A 22,354-nucleotide genomic window follows, 5' to 3' on the forward strand; every position below is an offset into this window, starting at 1 on the left:
GAATTGATTATTGACGTCACTAAAATACACTGAGTTTTTGAGAGCTTTCATGAATTTCACATTCAAGTTTATTTTTAAATTATGCTTTTTTATGCCTGAATATGGATTGTAATACCATGTAAGTGGTGATTTTTTCAAGGCTAATTAATTCACAAATTTTTCGAACAGACAATTTAATTGAAGTTCTCAGTCAATGTGCGAAAGATCTTCTCCACTATCTTGACGTCTTGCATATCATCTCCACAATTTCTCATATCATTGGCCACCACCATAACTCTCGCAAAGTAATATGTGACAGATTCTCCAGTCTTCATCTCCAACTGCTCAAAATTCCTTCTCAAGGTCTGTAAATGAGCATGTTGCAGGCGTGAGTTGCTTAGAACTATCTTTCAGTCTCGCTTCACCAAGTGTCTTCTTCTCAGCGTCGGACAACGTTTCTTCACTTGTTGGCTCAACAAACCCATTTCTCACCACACCCCAATACTCTTTTGATTTAAACAAGTTTTCCATGAGAATACTCCAATGATCGTAATCTCCATCAAATCTAGGATGCTTGGCTGTGCAAAGCTACTTTATTCAGCCATCTCATTCACCCTCTTACTTGTGTTTCTCTCACTCTCAATTTATACCTCTGCTACCAAATTTGTTAGTCTCATATAAAACTCAAACAAAAGCTGAATGCTTCGATACTTTATTGATAGAGATTGTGTTATGAGCCTTAGCTTTTGATACAGATCTAGTAATAGCACCCGTCGTTAGTTAGCTAGAAAACAGAAGAACAACTAGAAAAACAGAGGGACGTAAACTTAAGCTTCCTTTAACCCAAGTCTCTTGCTTAGAGAATTAGGTTAATGTTGGAAGATAATTATTATTGATGTTTAGGAACCTATTTATAGATCCCATACAACCGACTTAACACCTTAACTAAAAGTAAAACTACCAAAACCCAGTTCTAAATAGAAAAGGAAACATAACATTTTTAAAGAACTAGAAGCTTCTCAATCCTTCCTCTTCCTTCTACGATACTTAATACCAAAGTGTGTATCATTACTCCCCTCCTCAACTAAGAGCTTGTCCTCAAGCTCCAACTCTGGATACGCTTCTAAGAGCTTGTCTGCATCTTCCCAAGTCGATTCATCCTCTGCATCTTTGGTCCATTTGACCAACACTTGTCTCTTGCCTCCTCGCATTCTTGCTTTCAACAGTGTTAGTGGTTTCTCTGGCACCAATCGACCCTGTAGAACTGGCGGTAAAGTTGGCTCTTCTTGAGAGCGAGATCCCTTATGACCCTTAAGTAGTGAAACATGAAACACATGATGTATCTTGCAGCCGTCTGGAAGACGTAGGCGATATGAAACTGTACCAACTCTATCCAATATTTCAAATGGTCCGTAAAACTTAGGAGACAGTTTTGTAAAAGCTTTCTTAGTTACAGTCAATTGTCGATAGGGCTGGATCTTGAGCCACACCCAGTCGCCGATTTTAAATTCCACAAACCTATGATTTTTATCATATGCAAGCTTCATTCGTTGTTGAGCCTGTAGAAGCCGTTCTCGAGCTGTGATCAAAAACTCATCTCGCTCTTCCAACGCGACATCCAATGCTTCAACCTTAGTATTTCCTCCCGCATAATCCAGCAGCCTAGGCGGCTCCCTCCCATACACCACTTGAAATGGTGTTGCCTTAAGACCAGAATGAAATGATGTTTGTAACAATACTCCACCCACGGCAACCAGCTCAACCACTGTGTTGGGTGATCTCCCGTTAAACACCGTAGATACATTTCCAGCGTTCGGTTAACGACTTCAGTTTGTCCATCTGTCTGAGGTCGGTAAGCTGTAGTGAAACATAAGTTTGTCCCCACCAATCGAAACAACTCCCTCCAAAACAAACTTCGAAAGATATTGTCTCGATCCGTAACTATGGTCTCAAGAATGCCATGTAAACGAACGATATCTCGGAAGAATGCTTGAGCGACTGAACCGGCTGTGTAAGGATGGCTTAAAGTAATGAAGTGAGCATACTTAGAAAAACGATCCACCACGAATAGAATCACCGTTTTCCCTAATACTTTCGGCAAAGCCTCGACAAAGTCCATTGATATGTCGGACCAAATTTGAGTTGGGACCGGAAGTGGTTGAAGCAAACCACCAGGTTGTAATGTTTCCCACTTGTTCTTTTGGCAGACCTGGCATTTGCTAACAAATTCTTGAACCGCCTTCTTCCAGCCCTTCCAATAGAAATCCTGACGTATCCACTCCATTGTTTTCTGTACTCCTTCATGGCCAAAGTTGTGAAATGCAGAAATGACCTCTCTCACCAGTACAGAGTCAGCGGCGAGATAGGCTCGACCTTTGAAAAATATTAGTCCATCATAAACCTCCCAATCGTGAGACTCTCTCCACGAATTATCTTATCTCGTACTTCCGCCATATTGATTTGGTTTTCTACTTCAGCACGTAACCTTGCAAAAATTCCTGTATTAGATCCTCGTAACGCATACAAAGCACATTCTCCCTCCTCTTCTTCTTCATCACGCCGTGACAAAGCGTCAGCCACCCTATTATACTTGCCCGAACGAAATTCAACAGTAAAATTAAATCCCAACAACTTGCTGATCCAATGTATTTGTGGAGACGTGGAAAGACGTTGTTCCAATATAAAATTCAAACTATAATGATCAGTCCGAATTAAGAATTGACGAACCCATAAATACGGCCTCCAATGCAACACCGCCTTTGCTAATCCAATGAGCTCTCTTTCATAAGCTGCAAGCTTGTGGTGTCATTCTGCAAGTTTCCTACTAAAGAAGGCTATCGGATGTTCCTTTTGGTGAAGAACTGCTCCAATCCCACTACCTGAAGCATCACACTTGACAATAAACTCTTTAGAGAAATCTGGTAGTGCCAAAACCGGAGCCTCAGACAATGCTCTCTTGAGAGTTGTAAATGCTGCTTCAGCCTTGTCATTCCAAAAAAACCTTGTTTTCTTCAAAACACTCGTTAATGGAGCTGCGAGAATGCCATAATCGCGTATAAACTTGCGATAATATCCGGATAACCCTAAAAATCTACGAACAGAACGTGAAGACATGGGTCTCGGCCAATCTCTTATTGCTGATACCTTCGACTCATTCACCTTGACTCCAGCACGAGAAATAACATGTCCAAGATATCCCACTTCCTCCTTTCCAAAGAAACACTTGGAATGTTTTAAAAATAGCTTATGAGCTCGTAAAAGTTCAAAAACCGTCCTCATATGAACCAGATGTTCTTCCCATGTCGAGTTGTAGACTAGAATATCATAAAAAAAAACGAGAACAAATTTTCGGAGTATGCCTTGGAACACTGAATTCATGAGACTTTGAAACGTTGATGGTGCGTTTGCAAGGCCAAATGGCATAACTAGAAACTCATAATGACTATGGTGAGTTCGAAAAGCCGTTTTCTCAATGTCTTCATCAAACATTCTCACTTGGTGATATCTCGAGGTTAGATCAAGCTTAGTAAAGTAATGCGCCCCGTGCAACTCATCTAAAAGCTCATCCACTATTGGAATTGGAAATTTGTCTTTAACTGTCACCTTATTAAGTTCTCTGAAATCAATGCAAAATCTCCATGTATTATCCGCTTTTTTCACCAACAAAACCGGAGAGGAGAATGGTGAAGAACTTGGTCTTATAACCCCATTTCGAAGCATTTCAGCACACTGTCTCTCAATCTCATCTTTCAACAGATGTGGGTAACAATAAGGTCTCACTGCCACCGGATACTTCGCCTATCAATCGAGTCTTATGATCAAAAGCTCTCTACGGAGGTAGTCCTGTTGGCTTATCAAACAATTCTTCAAATTTAAATAGTAGTCCATCAAGCAATGGGGTAGGTTGCATTGCCAGTGCGTGTACCACAGACTCTCTACACGGCCTTTGAGAAACAGATTCAGATTCACTCTCCCTCATTGTTGTAAAAATCTCTTCTTCGTCTCCGATCCATTTCTCCAAAGGACCATTGCTGCTGATTGTATTAAGAGTTGCTCCCTTATCTTCCCTTACATCAGCTTCCCCATGCCATTTAACCAATGTATCTCCGCGGACAAACTCAATAGTCTTTGCCGGGCCATCCCAAATAACTTGACCGAGAGCGTTTAACCAGCGTATTCCGAGGACTACGTCAAATCCGCTTAATGGAATTGCAAAGCAATTTGTGACAAACTGATGTCCTTGCACCATCATTGTAAGTCCTTTACATAATCCATCCACCTGACACTTCCCACCATCGGCCAAAGCTACGACCCTTCCAGGCTTCCGTATCATTGGAACACCCAATTTTTCAGCCACACTACTTTTAATGAAGTTGTGAGTGCTGCCTGTGTCCAATAAAATACATCATGTTGCACCCGCAATATCTGAGTTGACTTGAAACGTACTTTCAGTTTGTTCCCCTATCATGGCATTTATAGAAAGCTTCAAATCTTCTTCTTATAAAAATTCATCTGCTTGGTCTTCCCCATCCCTTACTAGCTCTATGCGGAATAAAACTGATTGACACTTGTGTCTCGGTGCATAAAGCTCATCACAGTTAAAACAAAGACCTTTTGTCTTTCTCTCCGCCATTTCCAAGAGTGTAAGTTTCTTACGAAACTGTTTTGGCGAACTGGTTTTGACCAAAGTGTGCTCTGTCCCTTTTTCAATATGATGCACTTGACCCCCCATGGTACTTGGTTTAGAAAAAGAGGTCGTATATCTTGTCGTGGGAGCTGAGTGTCCTCCAAACGTGCGCACCCGTCTATCCCCAGTTATCTTATATTCATTGTCTCTAGCATACTCCATAGCTTTAAAAATTGTTTCAGGTCGCAAATACTCCACTTCCTTGCGTAAACTATCCGTCAAACCTGCACAGAACTGCCATAATTGTTGGTCTCATGATAACTTTGTTTGTCTTCCCAAACATTCTTCAAACTGATTACAATATTCATCAATTGTACCAGTATGACGTAAGTTACAAAGCTCACCTATCAGATTAACTTCATCCGCTTTCCCAAACCTGCTCTTACAAATCTTTTTGAACTCAATCCAACTTAGTTTGTGGGTAACCAGCCTTCTTAAGTTATTGTTCCAGTGATAAGCTTGACTGGTTAGCACAAATGTGGCTTGTCGAACTCTAGCATCATCATGGTAAATTCTTTGGTCTTCAAAATAGTCTTCACACTTCTGTAGCCATTCAACCGGATTAGTAGTACCATCATACGGTGGAAACTCTATCCTTGCAGGCGGTAGTGTGCAACCACCACTTTTTACACTTCTAAAATCATCTTCTCGTCCTCCCATATCTCATGCGAAGTAGTTGGAGTAGGCTTCATCACCAATTGGTCTCACATGCCAATCTCCTGTCTGCTCTCCTATGCCCTCGGTCATTACCTTCAGAGCGCCCTGAACAAGGACCAGTACACCCGTTTTCCCTTCCCTGTCTATCCTCACCACCATGTCCCGAGTACGTTCCTCGGTTTGGAGTTGTTTTGACCATGGATGTGGATCCCTTTCCTCCTAACACTTGATTTGTTTGAGTCGCGAGAAGTGTAGGCTCAAAATTCCTGGCCTTGCTTTTCTTCTCAACTTCTAAAAACTCTGTATCCTCGGTGGAGTCCCCTTGGTTGTCTTTGACCGCAGCCTTGGTCATGTTTCTTTCTTCTCCTGGACCAGCCGTGGTTCCTTCTATCACCGTTAGAACTGAATCTAAGATAGCTTGTTGCGATGTTGTAGTCTCTTGTAGCTCCTTAATCGGAGCCAGTTTTTCATTGAAATCCTTCCTCATCGCAGCCATCTCCTTCATGGAATCTTTTCTATGCTCATCCAAGAGTTGAGTCATCGTTGCAATCATTGCCTTGAATCCTTCAGAGTCTCCCATCGGTTCAAACTGCTCTGATACCAAATTGTTATGAGCCTTAGCTTTTGATACAGATCTAGTAATAGGACCCGTCGTTAGTTAGCTAGAAAACAGAAGAACAACTAGAAAAACAGAGGGACGTAAACTTAAGCTTCCTTTAACCCAAGTCTCTTGCTTAGAGAATTAGGTTAATGTTGGAAAATAATTATTATTGATATTTAGGAACCTATTTATAGATCCCATACAACCGACTTAACACCTTAACTAAAAGTAAAACTACCAAAACCCAGTTTTAAATAGAAAAGGAAACATAACATTTTTCAAGAACTAGAAGCTTCTCAATCTTTCCTCTTCCTTCTATGATACTTAATACCAAAGTGTGTATCAGATTGCAGGCTTTAAATAGCCAAAACTACAAGGACCAAGACCAAGTCAAAACCCAACAATAACATATAGAGTGATCTGCAATACTTCTATATACAACAACGCCTATGGAAATTGAGAGAGAAGAAACAAAAAAAAAAAGAGAACGTTTTAAAATCTCACAGCTTGAGGCTCCTCTGCTTCTCCAGCTTTCAGAAAAGCTGAAACATTAAAACACAGTTAGCTTCTCACTATCTTTCTCATTGTATTATTGCATCTATGGATTCTTAAGTTTATTTACCTCTCTTCTTAACCTTGTTCCTAAACCCTCTTTTCCTGCTGAATGCAGTTTCCTGGACATTTCATATAACACAAGAATAAATCATCACAAGGTATGCAGAGGAATCTACTAAGGGCGATAATAAAACTGAATTAAGATCATGGGAGTTTGATAGAATCTATACCACTGGCTGACCCATCTTCACTGTTTCACGGATTGCTTCTACTAAATCACGGTTAGCCTCAGTGTATAGACTGGTCACTGTTCCATATTGCCCAGCTCTAGCTGTTCGACCTATCCTGTGAAGGAAATCAACTGCAGAACTAGCAAAATCCGCCTGCAACCAACCCAAAAGAAATTTCATTATGGTTTTAGAGAGCTGAATACACTTTGAAAAGGTGTGTCAGTTAGAATTCGAAAAGCAACCTGAATAACGTGTGAGACGTTAGGAACATCAACTCCACGGGCAGCGGCATCAGTGCAAACAAAGACACCGCCAGTTTCTCTGAAATCAGCTAGTATATTAGCACGTTCGTCAAGCTTGTGGTTTTTGTGATAACGATAACACTGGATACTAGCTTTCTCCAATATATCAGCCACTGCTTCAACTGCTTCGACCGTGTTTGCAAACACCATCGTCCTCTCAGTGTTGTTGTTGTTTCTTACAGCCTCTATAAGAGCATCAACCTGTGAGTCTATTGTGACTTCAACCCATTTTTGCTTTAGTCTGAAACATAAGAAAGACAATAAATAAGATTTAGTTTGAGTTGCTTAAGAACTACTACTAAGTAGTTAATCAAGAGAAGCAGATTACAAATTTCTTATGAACATATTATGTGACGTAGTAAACTATTGAAAGGGGTGAGTGATGCACAGTACTACAACGAAGATAAAAAGTGAGAACTTGTCACCTTGGACTGTTTCGGTGAAGAAAGTTTCCGCTAACCCAAACAGCATCTTGAAACATATGTTTCAAAATACCTCCAGCAGTCTTCTTCCCATTAACTGGAAGTGTGGCTGCAATGAAGATATACTGCTTGCTACGGCTATAGATCTTTCTCACTCTTCTCCAACCCTTTTTTGTATCTGATCCAGCTTCACCTTCAACACTAAGCATCTGTGCTGTATCATCAAGATACTCTGCTTCCTCTTCTTCATCCTCTTCCTCAGAAATAGACCCCTCATCGAATTCAACATCATCCTCATTCTCTAGATCAATTTTGGGTACCACGGCATCAATCTCCATTGGTTTTCCAATATTGGATGTAACCAAACGAGACACTTGTTTCTCATCAAAACGCAGCATATTTATCAAACGGATAATCTGATTCTGGAAGCTTCCACATAGAAGCATATCAGCTTCATCAAAGACCTGCAAGTGATCCAAATATTCAAAAGTAGATCTATAATTCCAAAATTGCTTTACAAATACAACTCAAACCAATAAGCCATACCACATATTTGACAGATCGAAGAAACTCCAGACGCCTATTTCTTTTCGGCTCAATATTATTCAGAAGAGCAGCAGGTGTCGAAACAATTATATCAGGCAGTCTATCTGGCCAACCCTGCAGCAAAATACAACTTCCATATTCAGCTATATATATATATATATATATAAACAGTTACAAAGTAACAGAACTCACATCAATTAAGGAAATGGTTACCTGAGACCCGCAAACAGCTTCAACTCTGAGAAGTGGATTACCATCCTCACCAATAAGACCATTAACCATCCGAACCACTTGTTCACACAACATGACATTTGGACACAGAATAAGAGAGAGATTCTTAACCGGAAACGGCCTCTCATCTCCATTCGTATTATTCTCGGAATCAAGAGCGGTGGTGTTCGTTAACCGATCAATTATTGGAGCAAGGTATCCATGTGTTTTACCACTACCAGTTTCTGCTGCAACAATTACATCTTTCCCTGACAATATCGACGGTATGCAAACAGCCTAGCAGATAAAAAAAACACATTTCAGAACCACAATCCTAAATTTGAAAAATTAACTTAGCATTCCCTTTTAGATTTCACTAAATTTGAAAACTTTACCTGAGTGAGAGATGGTCTACCGAACCCAGAATCTTGAAGAGCTACAGAGACTTTATCTGATAACCCAAGAGACTTCCAAGAAACGGTTTGGTCAGCGAAGAACGTTTCATTACCCTTTTTCTCTACTTCTTCTTTGGTGGTAGAAGCAAACCCACGAACCCATTTCCCATCAGATCGATTCAGAGAGTTTAAACGGGAAGATACAGATGAACCATAAGCGAGAGCAAACGAGACTTTGAACTTTTGGGATAAGAGCTTCGACGGTGCTGAAGAAGAGACTCCGTATAAATGAAGCACGCAGACAGAGCGTGAGAGAATCATCGGACTTCAAAAATCAAAACTTCATGAAAAAAAAAAAAAAAAGCAATCGGATTTTATCACGGCGGATAAGATTGGAGAAGAAACCTAATCCAAAAGGGTTTTAGGGTTTAAGCAAATTGAGATTCAGAGAAGAAACCTCTGTTTCAGTCCCTTCATTACTCATTAGTCATTACAAGTTCTCTCATTGGTAGATGCATACTAAACCATTGCAGACAGTAACCCTTTATTTTGACCAATATTATTGAAATGAAATTTCACTACGTGGATATGATGGAAATTTGTAAGAACAAATAAAGATTTTGTTGTAGTCGTCAGGATCTTTCAAAATAGTCTCCAACAAAATTGTTCTCTCTTGAACAGCGATCACTAGGTAGTTGTTAGGGAAAAGGATATGTTCCATATCCTATGGTGTATATCTTTAGCCGATATTCTCTACTTGTGCATCAAGTCTATTGTATCTATATACATACTCTTTACATATCAATAATAATCTCAACACTTTCTCTAAGATTTATATGGTATCAGAGCCAAGTTACAAAACCCTAAATACCTAAAAATTTTCTTCTTCTACGTCGTTTCTTCTTTCGAAAGGAAACAGCTTTTCTAATTCTATTTTTTTGTTTCATATCTTCACGATGGCTACAACATCGGCTCTTTCTACTACTACTACCAAGGAATTCATCACGTCTTTTCCTTACCACTTATCCTCTAATGATCAGCCGCATCATGTTCTTACTTCGTTTCTCCTTAATGGTGAAAACTATGAGAAGTGGGCTAAGATCGCACGCAACAATCTTGCGGCAAAGCATAAACTCGGTCTTGTTGATGGTACTCTTCTTAAACCTACTACTGATTCTCCCGATTACCAACGGTGGGTTCAAGTCAACTCGATGTTATGCGGTTGGCTCTATGCGAGTTTAGATCCTCAAGTCCAGAAGGTGATCTCGTTTGTTGACAACGCAAAAGTCGTATGGGACAATTTGCGTGTTCGTTACTCTATTGGGAATGCTTCTCGTGTTCACCAAATCAAATCTTCTATTGCTCGATGTGCTCAAGATGGTCAGCCTGTTGCTGATTATTTCGGCCAACTCAAGGTGATGTGGGATGATCTTGATGACTTTGAGCCCTTTATTGATTGTTGTTGCAATTCTCTGTCCTGTCCTCAACGTCTCAAGCAGCAATCGCGTCGTGATCTTGAGTGTATTCATCAATTTCTCATGGGTCTCGATGCTTCTCGGTTTGGTACTACACGTACTAATATTCTTAGCCGTCTCAACCGCGACACCGATGTAACACTTGATCATGTTTATTCTGAGGTTATTGCTAAAGAATGACATCTTATTATGGCTCGATCTAAAGAAGAACGTATTGATGCTATCAGTTTTGCTGTGAAAGCTGGTGTCAATGCTATTGCTTCCGCTACACATCTTCCTCAAGGACCTTGTACTCACTGTGGCCATACCAATCACTCGGTAGATACATGCTTCGAACTTCACGGCTTGCCTGATTGGTGGATCGAGAAACATGGTGATACTAGAGCTGGCTCACGATCCGAATCCACACGAGGTCGAGGTCGTGGCTCTTACCGCGGACGCGGTCGTGGGCGTTCCTCTCATGCGTCTTATCGTGCTAAGAATGCTCAAGCTCTTTTTGAAACTGATCTTCCTGACTTACCCGGTGTTAGTAAGGCCACCTGGTCTGCTATTATGAACTTGTTAAAACCTGACCAAACTTCCAGTTCCAATCAGCTCTCCGGTAAGCATTCTTGTGTTGAGTTTTTACTTGACTCTGGAGTGTCTCATCATATGACAGGTGATGATGATCTTCTTGTGGATGTGAATGACATTCCTTGAAGTATTGTTGTTCTTCCCAACGGAAAACATACTTTCGCTACTAAAGAAGGGACGATGATCCTTGGAGATCACGTGACATTGAATCATGTTCTCTATGTTCCTGATCTTTCTTGCACTCTCATCTCTCTCGCTAGACTTTGTCGTGAGTTGTCCTGCTATGCCTTATTTACTGATATTTTGTGTGTAATACAGGACCGCACTTCGTAGATGCTGATTGGCGCAGGTAAATAGAGAGATGGGGTTTATCACTTTCGTGGAGCGGTTTCAGCACGCGTCAACAACGTCAGGAAATCCACAAGAACTCTTTGGCATGAATGTTTGAGGCATCCATCTACGAAGATTTTATCTAGTTTTTTATCTATTTTCCCGGATTCTGCACACCATAGTAGTGATCATAATGATTTTTGCGAAGTTTGTATTCAAGCTAAACAAATATGGTCGGTTTTTCCCGAAAGTTCTAATAAAGCGGATGCATGTTTTTCTTTGATTCATTGTGATATCTGGGGACCATACAAAACTGCTTCAATGTGTGGAGCACATTATTTTCTTACTATTGTGGATGACTACTCTCGGGCCGTGTGGACCTATCTTCTTCTTGCCAAAAGCGAAGTTGCCACTCATCTCAAACAGTTTGTGGCCATGGCTCATCAACAGTTTCTTGGTCTTCGTCATTTCTTTAAAGACCATGGTATTCTTCATCAAACCTCCTGCGTTTATACTCCGCAACAAAATGGGAGAGTTGAGCGTAAACATCGACATATTCTCAACATGGCGTGTTCTTTGCTTTCTCAAGCTGACTTACCAGTTAAATTTTGGGGCGAGAGTGTTCTCACTGCTGCGTATTTAATCAATCGCACTCCTACTCCTCTTTTACAAGGCAAAACTCCGCATGAGCTCCTGTATTCTACCTCTCCGAATCTTGCACAACTTTGCGGTTTTGGTTGCTTGTGCTTTGCCAAACGCCATTCCTCGAGTCGAGATAAGTTCCAAGAACATGGCCGAAAATGTATTTTTCTTGGTTATCCTCCTAATCAGAAAGGTTGGCGGGTTTATGACATGGAGACCACATATATTTTCGTTTCTCATGATGTTATCTTTAACGAAGATGTCTTTCCGTATTGTTCCTCTCTCATCTCGGATCTGCCAGTTGTATCTCCGGTTTTGCCCCTGCCACTTATCTCCGCAAATGATTCAGTTGATGAGATTGCATCTCCGCCTCTCGAACCCAGGGGGAGAATTCCAACTCTTGTTCCTCATACGGTTAATGATTCACCGTCTAGTCAAGTGGTGAACTCTCCTCCGGCTTCTGCTATTGAGATAGTTACGCCTTCTGACTCTAATGCTGCTTCTGATGCGAATTCTGATGATTTTGATATTGGTACTGAACCACTGGGTCGTGGTCATCGCACCGAGTTTCCATCTACTCGGCTTAAACCTTATGTTGCCTACTCTACACATCACGCGGAAACCCTCATATCTCTCCAACCTTCGTCTGATCCAGCATCTTCAGGTACTTGTTTCTATCCTATAGCACACTATGTATCTTGTGAAAATTTTAGCTCTGCCCATCAACAGTTTCTTGCAGCCGTGACTATGGTTGAAGAACCGGTTACTTATAAGCAAGCAGTTCAAATATTAGAGTGGCGTGAGGCTATGCGCAAGGAGATCGACGCATTAGAACTTAACGAGACCTGGACGCTTGAACGTCTTCCACCGGGGGTCAAAGCTCTTGGATCTAAGTGGGTGTATCGCCTTAAGTTTAATTCGGATGGTACACTTGAACGGTATAAGGCTCGGTTAGTCGCTCTTGGTAATCACCAAAAAGAGGGTGTTGATTTCTCGGAGACATTTGCTCCCGTTGCGAAACTTCAAATTGTCCGAACCTTACTTGGTGTTGCTTTGATTAAAAATTGGGAACTCCATCAGATGGATGTTCACAATGCGTTCTTACACGGTGATATTGACGAGGATATCTACATAAAACCACCTCCCGGTTTTCTTCCTGCTGATCCGTCAATTGTGTGCAAGCTTAAAAAGTCCATTTATGGTCTACGGCAGGCCCCTCGCTGCTGGTTTTCAACTTTTTCTACTGCTCTACTTGACTACGGCTTTGTTAGATCTCACAAAGATAATTCTTTGTTTACCTATTGGCGTGGTGGTGTTTTTCTTCATGTTCTTGTCTATGTTGATGACTTGATTGTTTGTGGTGCTGATTCTGCAGTTCTCAAATCGTTTAAAGCTTATTTATCTCGTTGTTTCAAGATGAAGGATCTCGGCATGTTGAAATATTTTCTTGGCATTGAAGTTGCTCGTGGACCTGATGGCATCTTTCTCTCCCAACGGAAATATTTCCTTGATATAATCGACGAGTGTGGTTTGTCTAGTTCGTATCCGGCTGATACTCCTATGGAGCAAAATCATACGTTGTTGGACTCTAAAAGTGCTCCGTACTCGGACCTGGCTCAGTATCGACGCTTGGTTGGGCGTCTTGTTTATCTCACCCATACACATCTTGAGTTAAGTTATGCTGTCAATATTCTAGCACAGTTTATGCAGACACCTCTTCTAGATCATTGGGATGCGGCTCAGCGTTTGGTTCGTTACTTAAAGTCTTCACGCGGTCAGGGTGTTGTTCTTTCTTCCACGGTTCCTCTTCAAGTGAATGCTTATTGTGATTCTGATTTTAATATATTGAATTTTAGTTAGTTAGCTTTGTTTCAACATAACTCTAATGTATAAAACTCAAAATGATTCCACAATGTGGTTGTATGATATCAAAACTTCTTGCATTGATCCAGGTTCACTCGAATCTCTCGACCCTCCAGCTCAAATTCGTCAAGCGATTCGAGGGCAGCATCCATTTCTGCTTTGGAAGAGTAGCATACAAAGCAATAACCACGTGATCTTCCTGTATCTCCATCATACACAACTCTAGCACCAACCACATTTACACACTCTTTAAAAGCTCCAGCTAATGATTTCACCATACAAAGCATAGAGACATGTTTCGGGATTCTTTTGTGGGTTCAAGGAGTTGAAATCATTGAGGATTTTCTAACATTAGACTTGTCTACGAATGGGGCTGATTTGTTGTTGGGCTACACTTGGCTCTCAAAACTGGGAGAGACTTGTGTCAATTGGCAAGATCATACCTTCTCCTTCTTCCACAATCAAGAATGGATCACCCTTTGTGAAAAGAGTGAAAAGTTGAAGCTACGTACTAGCATTGTGATGATGAAAAACAAAGATGCGCAAAGAAGCAATATAGGATGGGATGCTTACTATCTTGCGGACAAGATAGCTATAACGGGTCCAAAATTCAATATCTTAAGGAGGGTCCAAAATTCAATAGTTTAACAGACACTGGAGAGAATCTTATAGCTGTAGTGTTATCAACTCGAACAATTGATAGGACAGTGACTGAGGGAGTTGTTGTCGTGAAAGTGTGAAACATGCAGGTCACTGTTATTAAGTTGCAATCTGTTAGAGATGTTTGTTTTAAAGGTGGATGTGTCATCAAAGAACCAAATTCTGTTTGAAAGACAAGATGCAATGAGAGAAGAGCTTAAGGGGATTTTCTTCAGCATAACACGTTTTGCAGGTGGAGATGCACATGCTCAGATAAACAAGGACAAGGTGATGACCAACTTCAAGGTCTTTCATTAGTTCACTAAGTAAGGAAAGATGACGTGTTGTGCAATTAGTTCATGGAGTCATGAAACGACAACGTTTTAAGCTCTGTTTTTTGACAATACGTTTTTAGGCTCTGTTTATCAAAAATGTTTAATTCGTTTTTTTTGTCCCACATCGACAACCTGAGGGAGAAGTTTTGTTGTTTATATATTGCTAGTGATCATTGATGGTCACCTGGGTCATGACATTAAGCTGTGCGACTGTGTGACCTTTCGGATTCTACCGAACCCAGAATCTTGAAGAGCTATAGAGACTTTATCTGATAACCCAAGAGACTTCCAAGAAACGGTTTGGTCAGCGAAGAACGTATCATTACCCTTTTTCTCTACTTCTGCTTTGGTGGTAGAAGCAAACCCACGAACCCATTTCCCATTAGATTGATTCAGAGAATTTAAACAGGAAGATACAGATGAACTATAAGCGAGAGCAAACGAGAGTTTGAACTTTTGGGATAAGAGCTTCGATGGTGCTGAAGAAGAGACACCGTATAAATGAAGCACGGAGACAGAGCGTGATAGAATCATTTTTGACCACCATGCTAAAGCTAGTGCTTGCTTCTATGCCTGCATATGCCATGTCTTGCTTCAAATTCTAGGCTTACTTTGTAAGCGAATCCAATCCGCCCTCACTCGCTTCTGGTGGGATGATTCTGAGGAAAACAAAAAGATGTGTTGGATAGCTTGGTCAAAAATGACAAATGTAAAGAAAGATAGTGGGCTAGGTTTTTGAGATATACCCAAATTTAATGATGCACTACTAGCCAAGGTGAGCTAGCGCTTCCTAACCCACCCAAACAGCTTACTGGCTAGAGTCCTACTAGGGAAGTATTGTCGGACACTCCTTTCCTGAACTGCACTTTACCTCCTTTAGCCTCCAACATATAGAGAGGAATATGCATTGGTAGAGACTTGATCAAAACTCACATAGGGAAAGCAATTGGCTCAGGAGCATCTACCCGAATCTTGTATGATCCCTGGTTGTCCCTCTGCTCACCTACTGTCCCAATGGGTCCACCTTTAGAAGCCTCCTGGAATTCTACAGTAGGAGACCTCATATGCCCCTCAACTTTGAACTGGAACACCGAGAAACTTAGAAGCCTACTCCCTGAACATGAAAAGGAGATTATGTCCATCCGTCCTAGCAAACATGGAGCAGAGGATCACCACATGTGGTTACTCACAAAATATGGAGAATAGACAGCAAAATCAGGTTATCAAACGATGCGTATGAAACAAGAAACATAACCACACCGTGAAGATCAAAACAAAATATTTAATTGGGTGAAAGCGATATGGAAGCGACATTGCTTACCAAAGATTATATTCTTCCTATAACAGGTGAGAATCTAAGAAGCAGAGGAATTAATCCTTCTGCTGGTTGTCCTTTATGTGGTCAGGAGGAGACCAGACTCCACTTGTTTTTTCACTGCACATTTACCAAACAAATATGGGATCATACGCTTTTCAAAAACCAAATTGATTCATCTGGTGTACAAAGTATAAGAATAGAGATTGAGATATCCCGAAAACTTATCTGTTTACCGCCGACTAGAATTGTTGATGGTGCCTTTGGTCCCTGGATTTTGTGGAAGATCTGGACTAGCTGCAATAACCTCATATTCGACCCAGGCTGATGTGAGCACCGGACCGAAGACGCGACCAGGAACACTCGCACCAGGCCCGGACACCAACGGAACATGTGTATCACCCACGAAACAACTTGGAGCCAGCATGCCGAGGATCACTCTCGGTGCAACCACGCGGAGCAAGAGCTCATCCAAGGCTTCCAAGCAAAGGATCAACCACTTCGTCCAAACATTCGTCCAAGAGGACCAAGAGATCGACTCGGCCAAGGCAACCATCGACAAGACCGTCTGTACGGCCTTCGTCCTTACCCAAGGATGAGGACGCCAAAGACAGTAGGATCATGACTCGTACTCTTTTTCCTTACTTCGGGGTTTTCCCATGAGGTTTACCGGAGATGGTTTTAACGAGGCGACGAGTCCTACCGCACAATGCTGCGTTTAACCCGAGGACGCATGCAACACCGCGTTTAACATCAGTGATGTGGCAATCCGAGCTCGGCCTAAGGACGTGGCCTTTCTATTGTCTTTTTCTTTAAACTTTGCGTTTTGATTTTATCTAGAGTCTTCCCTTGTGAACGTTGGAATAGTGTGACGTGTGTGGCCTTGTTTAAACCACATAGAGGGCGACTTGTTTACTGTTTGTGGAGACGCGTCAAGGGCAACATGTGCGGACCATAGCGAGTCTGCGTGTCCCTAGTCCCCTCTAAACCCTTATACTATTTAAACTTCCAACGCCCCTAGCTTAGACTCTTCAGACTTGAATGAAATCATAATTTTCCAAAGAGAGAATCTTTGCTTCTTGTCTCAACCCTCTTTCTCGCAACAAAGTCCAGGATTTAGCCTGAAAGAAACCCTAGAAAAATTGATCCGGGATCGCTCTTCTTCTAGTCGGCGTACGACGCTCACCACCGCTCGTGTACACCACCTGTTCAATCCGTACCATCGACACCGCACGACGTCCGATTCAGATCGTTAGTTGTGTCTCACTTCGACTCCCTCATCCTCTAGAGAACCGAGGACGAGTTTCTTACTCGGTTCGCTAGCCACCGTCTGTACTCCCCGGTCCGTCTGTCCGCTATCGCGTTCAGCCGTATGCTATCGCGTTCAGCCGTATGCTATCGCATTCAGCCGTCCGTACCATCTGTCTTACATTACCCTCCGTTCTATTCCATATTCTATCCGTCCATTTCCCCTCATAACTTGCCTCCATAACTCATTCTCTCTCTACTTTCATCCCACCTCCCTTTGTCCGAGAAAAGTACTTGTTTTTCCCGTCCGTCCAACGACGTAGAACTCCGTCCGAGCCTCTAGGTCGTCCGGCGTTCACATCACAGGCCATCACCCAAACCCGAGAATGGTACTTAAGCAAAACCTCAGAAAACCCTAGATTGCACGCTATTCCGTACCACCAAAGACCTGAATGGGGATCAGACACAGTGAGATATTGTATGAATGCTGCCTGGAAAGAAGACTCTAGAGATGCTAGTTTTGGCTAGATCTTCATCGATTTGGTTATAGTTGTTAATTAATAATTATCAGTTTTGATTGTTGACACAAATTTAAAGAGCTAATAAACTCATACCTTATGGGGTATGGGTTTCATAATGGGTCATCTAATCCAATTTTTTCATCTTATGGTCAACATCGATCTTAAAACGCTAAACGCTTGAAACCGCAAACATCTGCTTCCGCAATCTCCCGCAACCACAACCGCTACGTTTAAATCGGTCGGACCCTTAAGCTGTGATATCTGATTATGTACTGATTATTATTTTGTTCATATAGGGTTAGCCTTGAACCAACCAATAAAACAAATTATATAAATATATATATATATATATATGGGCTTTGGTTTTGCAACAAACTTCAAGCTAGGATCACACTGAGAATTATAAATCAACATCAATGTTTTGGAAATCATAAATAAAAGCAAACTAATGTATAATGTTAAAAATATTGTTAATCTATTAAAATTTAAATCACAACCAAAATGAAAATTACTTACCTAACAACTTGCATTGCATTTGCAATTTTGCATAAATACTTTTTTTTTTTTTTTTTTGACCTCAAAAACTCCATATTTTATTAAGCCGGTTCAAATAGGATAGCCTGATGAGCGAACCAATTCGGAACCTGCGGACTTACATGGGAAAAGAGAGAACCCCGTGTTCGAGCCGCTTTCGCAATGCAGTCGACACGGACATTGTTTGTTCTAGAAATAAAGCCAATAGAGAACATAGTAAACCTTTTACGCAAAGAATGAAAAGAATCAAGCTCCGAGGCAAACGCCGGCCAATCTTTTGATTCATCAATAACGCTCGCAATCTCTTGACAATGTGTCTCAAAGTGGACCCTAGCATATCCCATAGAAAGAACTCTCTCCATAGCCCAACTCAAAGCCTCTAATTCCGCGTGGAGAGGGGATAGTAGGCATGATACAGCTTTTAAACCCCAAAGAGGCTCAGGGCTAGACAACCGAAATCCTATACCTGTAGCATTGTCCTCCTGTCGCCATGATCCATTTACTTGACAAACCAAGCATTCCGGGAGAAAGCCTGGTGTCATGGCTTCCCCATTTCCGGTTTCCTCCACTATTTGAGCTATCTTCCATGCTTTCGATTCTGAGAGAGCAATACTTAGTGTGTCAGTCGGGAGGATCTCTCGGTTATTAAAGACTTTGTCGTTTCGTGCCTTCCATATATACCAGACTATCCAAGGGAAATTGTGTAAATGCTCATCCTCTGATCCCAGGTCTTTAGCGTGCCAGAAGAGGAAATCAAAGTTAGAGAACAGAGCTTGACACGGGAAAACACCCAGATTTGACGGGATCCCCGAGAGGGCGCAAACTTGTGCAGCTGGAGGACATTCGAAGAGTACGTGATTTATTGATTCCACTTCTCCACCACACGTTCATCTTTTCCACAATGCCTGTCTGCGAGCCGACTATTTGTAGAGATACACCCGGATATCGCTTGCCATATGAAATGTTTAATCTTCCTAGATGAATGAAGTTTCCACACATGACTTTTTAGCCTTGTGGTACTTGGCTCTGATACGTCTAAAACATCATGGTGCAGTTGTGTGGCTATCAAGTATCCTGATTTAACTGTGTATTGACCCGACTTGTTATGTACCCAGACATAGTCATCCTCTTGGAATGTCCTGCTCGGTTTAAGTCCCAAAATTAGAGGCACATCCGCAGGATCAACAAGACTCGAGATCATCTCTGTTTTCCACCCCTTTGTCTCAAAGTCGATAAAATGATTAACATATAGTCTTAATTACATACCTTATAAGTGCGCATCAATGAGAAAATAATAAAAATATAATGCATACCTACCGGCTGATAGTAGATTTACGAATCAAACTGCTTAAAAAACAAGTCATTCATCTACCTTTAGCATACTAAACAAATGAATCACTTGAAACTAAAGATACTTACAAAATAAAATTGATTCCTCTGAATTAACCATACTGGACGACGATTTACAGCTGCTTCCGTTATGCATTTTAACAACTTTCCCAATTATAAACATACATGGTTTTGGCTCACAATTTTTATAAACTTAAACCAAAAAATCTAAGAAATAATTAGGCAAAAAGACTATTGATTCCTTCTTTCTTTTGGGGTTTTAAAAAATTAATTACATAATTAAGACTACACTAAAATTTCTAACAAAGAATTAATAACGTGTTAAACAAAATGTAAAAAAAAAAAAAAAAAAAAAAAAAAAAATTCAAAACGGCGCCACTTCAGTACGACCAAAATCGTCGGAGTTAACGGTAGAAGAATCGTCAGGCCAAGAGTCTCTGAGAAGCTTCAAAAGCATCTGAGCTTTCCTCTTCGCTCTCTCCGTACAATCACTCTGCACCAGAAGCAACAACTGCGTCACCAACCCCGCCGCCGCAGCCTCATCTCTAAACCTTTCCTCCGCCGTACACAGAGCCAACAACGCTCCCGCCGCGTACTCCGTCGCTCTATCCGAAACCCTCAGTATTGTCTTCACCATAAGCGGCACCGTCAAAGCGTGCTCGCCAAACGCCGCGCATCCTTCCGGTAACCGGCAGAGTAGCTCCACCGTCGCTAAACCTCTCTCCGTATCGCACCTGTCAAAATCCGCCGCGAGACGGTCGATCAAAATCCCCGCAGCTCCGGCGGAGATCGCGAGATGTCTCGTCTGTTTCACGAGGCAGAGAGCGAAGATGGCCTTGATTCCGATCTTCAAAGCTCGCCGCGACGAAATCGGATTCCTGAGAAGATCGAGAACGCCTTCGAAAATCGAATCGGATCCGGAAATCACCAATTTCAGATCCGTCGATTTGGATCCGGTCAGCACCATCTCAACCAACGCCGCGGCGTTAACCCTAATTTCAATCGAGGAATCAAACAACAACCGGGTCATAAACCCGACCCGACCCGGATCCGAAGCTACAGCCTCACACTCCGTCTCCGTCATATGCAATACAACCAAAAGAGCGAGCGACTCAGAAACAAGTTCCGACGAAGACGACGTCGTTTCAACATCGGCAAACAGAATCCTGACCAGAACCTCCCTGGCGTTATGAGCAGCGATCAAAACGCGATTCTTCTCGCTATCTCTAGCCAATCCTCTCAAACGACGAATCGCGGCGGCGCGGGAGCGAACAGAGACGTGAGTTCCGGTAATTGCGGAAGCTTGGCTGAGTAGAGACCTAACGGAGATAGGATCCGCAGGTTGTTTAGGAGTAGGGATCCGTTCAACGCCGTTGGAGCGGTTAGCGACGCACCATTCTTGGATGAGACGGCGGAGAGTGTGGTTAGGGATGAGAGTGAAGTCGGAGAGAGAGACGCGTGTGACGGGGCAAGTGGTGTTGCCCATAGCGATCCATGAGTCGATGCTGGTGCGGTCGTAGGTTTGACCTGTGGAGATGGTAACGGGATCGGACATTAGGTCGAGTGAGATTGGGCATCTGAAATGGTATGGTATTTGGATTCCGAGATCCAACGGCTCTAAATTCCCCGGCATTATTTTTTTCTTTTTTTCTGAGCTTTGAGGAATTTTGGAACTGAGAGAGAAGGAAGGAAGGAAGGAAGGAAGACGAAGGAGAAGGACCTTATCTGCGCAGGCTATGCGCCACACGTGTGGCTTTTATAACTCTTTGTTTGTTCGTTTTTGGCTTTATTTTTGAATTAACCTCACTAGGAGTATTTTTAATTTGTGATTCATTATATATAAAAAAAGTATTCATAAAACAGAACGAATATTATTTTTTTTTGGTTTTTAAAAAAAAAAAAAAAAAAAAAAACAGAACGAATATAGTATTAAGAAGAGGGTGTATATGAAATAGTCTAAGTTTTGCTAGGTTTCATTATTATTTTTGGCCTAGTAGAGATGTTAGATATACTGTATAGTGTTTGCATTTGGTTGAGGTTTAGGTCATAATCGCTTGTACTATTTTGTTGGATTCGTTCGTCATTAACACTAATGGCACTTATTCCGTTTTTATAGCCCTTAAAGGTCCCAAGTTTTAATATTTTCTTTCAGACGCATGGTTTTAAAAGTCGCAATTTTTTTTCCTGTTAGAAGAAAATATCTAATCTTACAAGTGTATATTACAAAAAAAAAATGAAATCAGTTCTAGTAATAAATATATACTATGTTTTAGTATCTTAATTATTTTTTAACAAAATTATACTACTAATATAATCGACAATCATCCCACCAGTTGTATACAGTAACCACAACCACCCGAATTTATTATTATCTACCATATTTATACGACGAATGTTAAATAAAATACTGAATCGTGTGTTGTATAGTATAATATAATTATAAATTTTGGTCAAACCAAAGTGCGAAAGACAGGGAACGAAATCAGGACCCACACGAGACAGCTCCCACTTACTTGTGTTACATCAAAGCCTATCTAATCTCTCTAACCAAAATAGATCATAACAAGACCATATAAATAGTTTGCCTGTTTTGTCTTTTATAGAATAACTTTTTTTTTTTACTGGTTTCAAATTTACGCCGCTGATGGAAATTTTACACCTTCCTTTTTCACTTTTTATAAGTTTCATTTCTTTATATAACTGTCAAATCATCGAAATACGTCAATGTTTCTTGTTTAGTTTCAAATTAGGATTTAGAACTTTAAAGTTGCTTTTGTCTATAGACCTTGACAACGTTGTCAATCTAATAAAATGTTTTCTGTATTTAAATAAAACCAGCCACTCCTTCAATTCATTGGCAAAATTATATAGCATCAATGCCATCATAACAACATTCTAAACTAATTATAGAAGCTAAACAAGATGTGCATGGATATAATACATAC

The 22,354-nt window shown here is 41.2% G+C and overlaps 2 protein-coding genes and 1 pseudogene across 3 annotated transcripts; all 3 read right to left on the reverse strand.

The window, feature by feature from the left end:
- Positions 1–6,217: 6,217 nt before the first annotated feature.
- On the reverse strand, positions 6,218–9,296 carry LOC104777897 (DEAD-box ATP-dependent RNA helicase 22). Its single transcript, XM_010502225.3, has 8 exons — positions 8,585–9,296; positions 8,193–8,486; positions 7,980–8,093; positions 7,437–7,897; positions 6,952–7,252; positions 6,710–6,862; positions 6,547–6,598; positions 6,218–6,466 (listed from the first exon to the last, which is right to left on the reverse strand). Exons 1-8 carry the CDS (start codon positions 8,903–8,905, stop codon positions 6,417–6,419), a joined length of 1,746 nt encoding a protein of 581 aa, XP_010500527.2. The 5' UTR covers positions 8,906–9,296; the 3' UTR covers positions 6,218–6,416.
- An 8,825-nt stretch (positions 9,297–18,121) lies between these two features.
- Positions 18,122–19,260, reverse strand: LOC147947747 (uncharacterized). The gene is made up of 2 exons (XM_087507433.1): positions 19,080–19,260; positions 18,122–18,891 (listed from the first exon to the last, which is right to left on the reverse strand). Exons 1-2 carry the CDS (start codon positions 19,258–19,260, stop codon positions 18,122–18,124), a joined length of 951 nt encoding a protein of 316 aa, XP_087363559.1.
- Positions 19,261–19,624: 364 nt separating this feature from the next.
- Positions 19,625–21,337, reverse strand: LOC104777899 (U-box domain-containing protein 26 pseudogene; annotated as a pseudogene). Its single transcript, XR_015594491.1, has one exon. The product of XR_015594491.1 is annotated as a U-box domain-containing protein 26 pseudogene (transcript).
- Positions 21,338–22,354: the final 1,017 nt, after the last annotated feature.

The sequence above is a fragment of the Camelina sativa genome, chromosome 3 (genome assembly GCF_030686135.1).
Source record: "Camelina sativa cultivar CO46 ecotype springtype chromosome 3, ASM3068613v1".
NCBI lineage: Eukaryota > Viridiplantae > Streptophyta > Magnoliopsida > Brassicales > Brassicaceae > Camelina > Camelina sativa.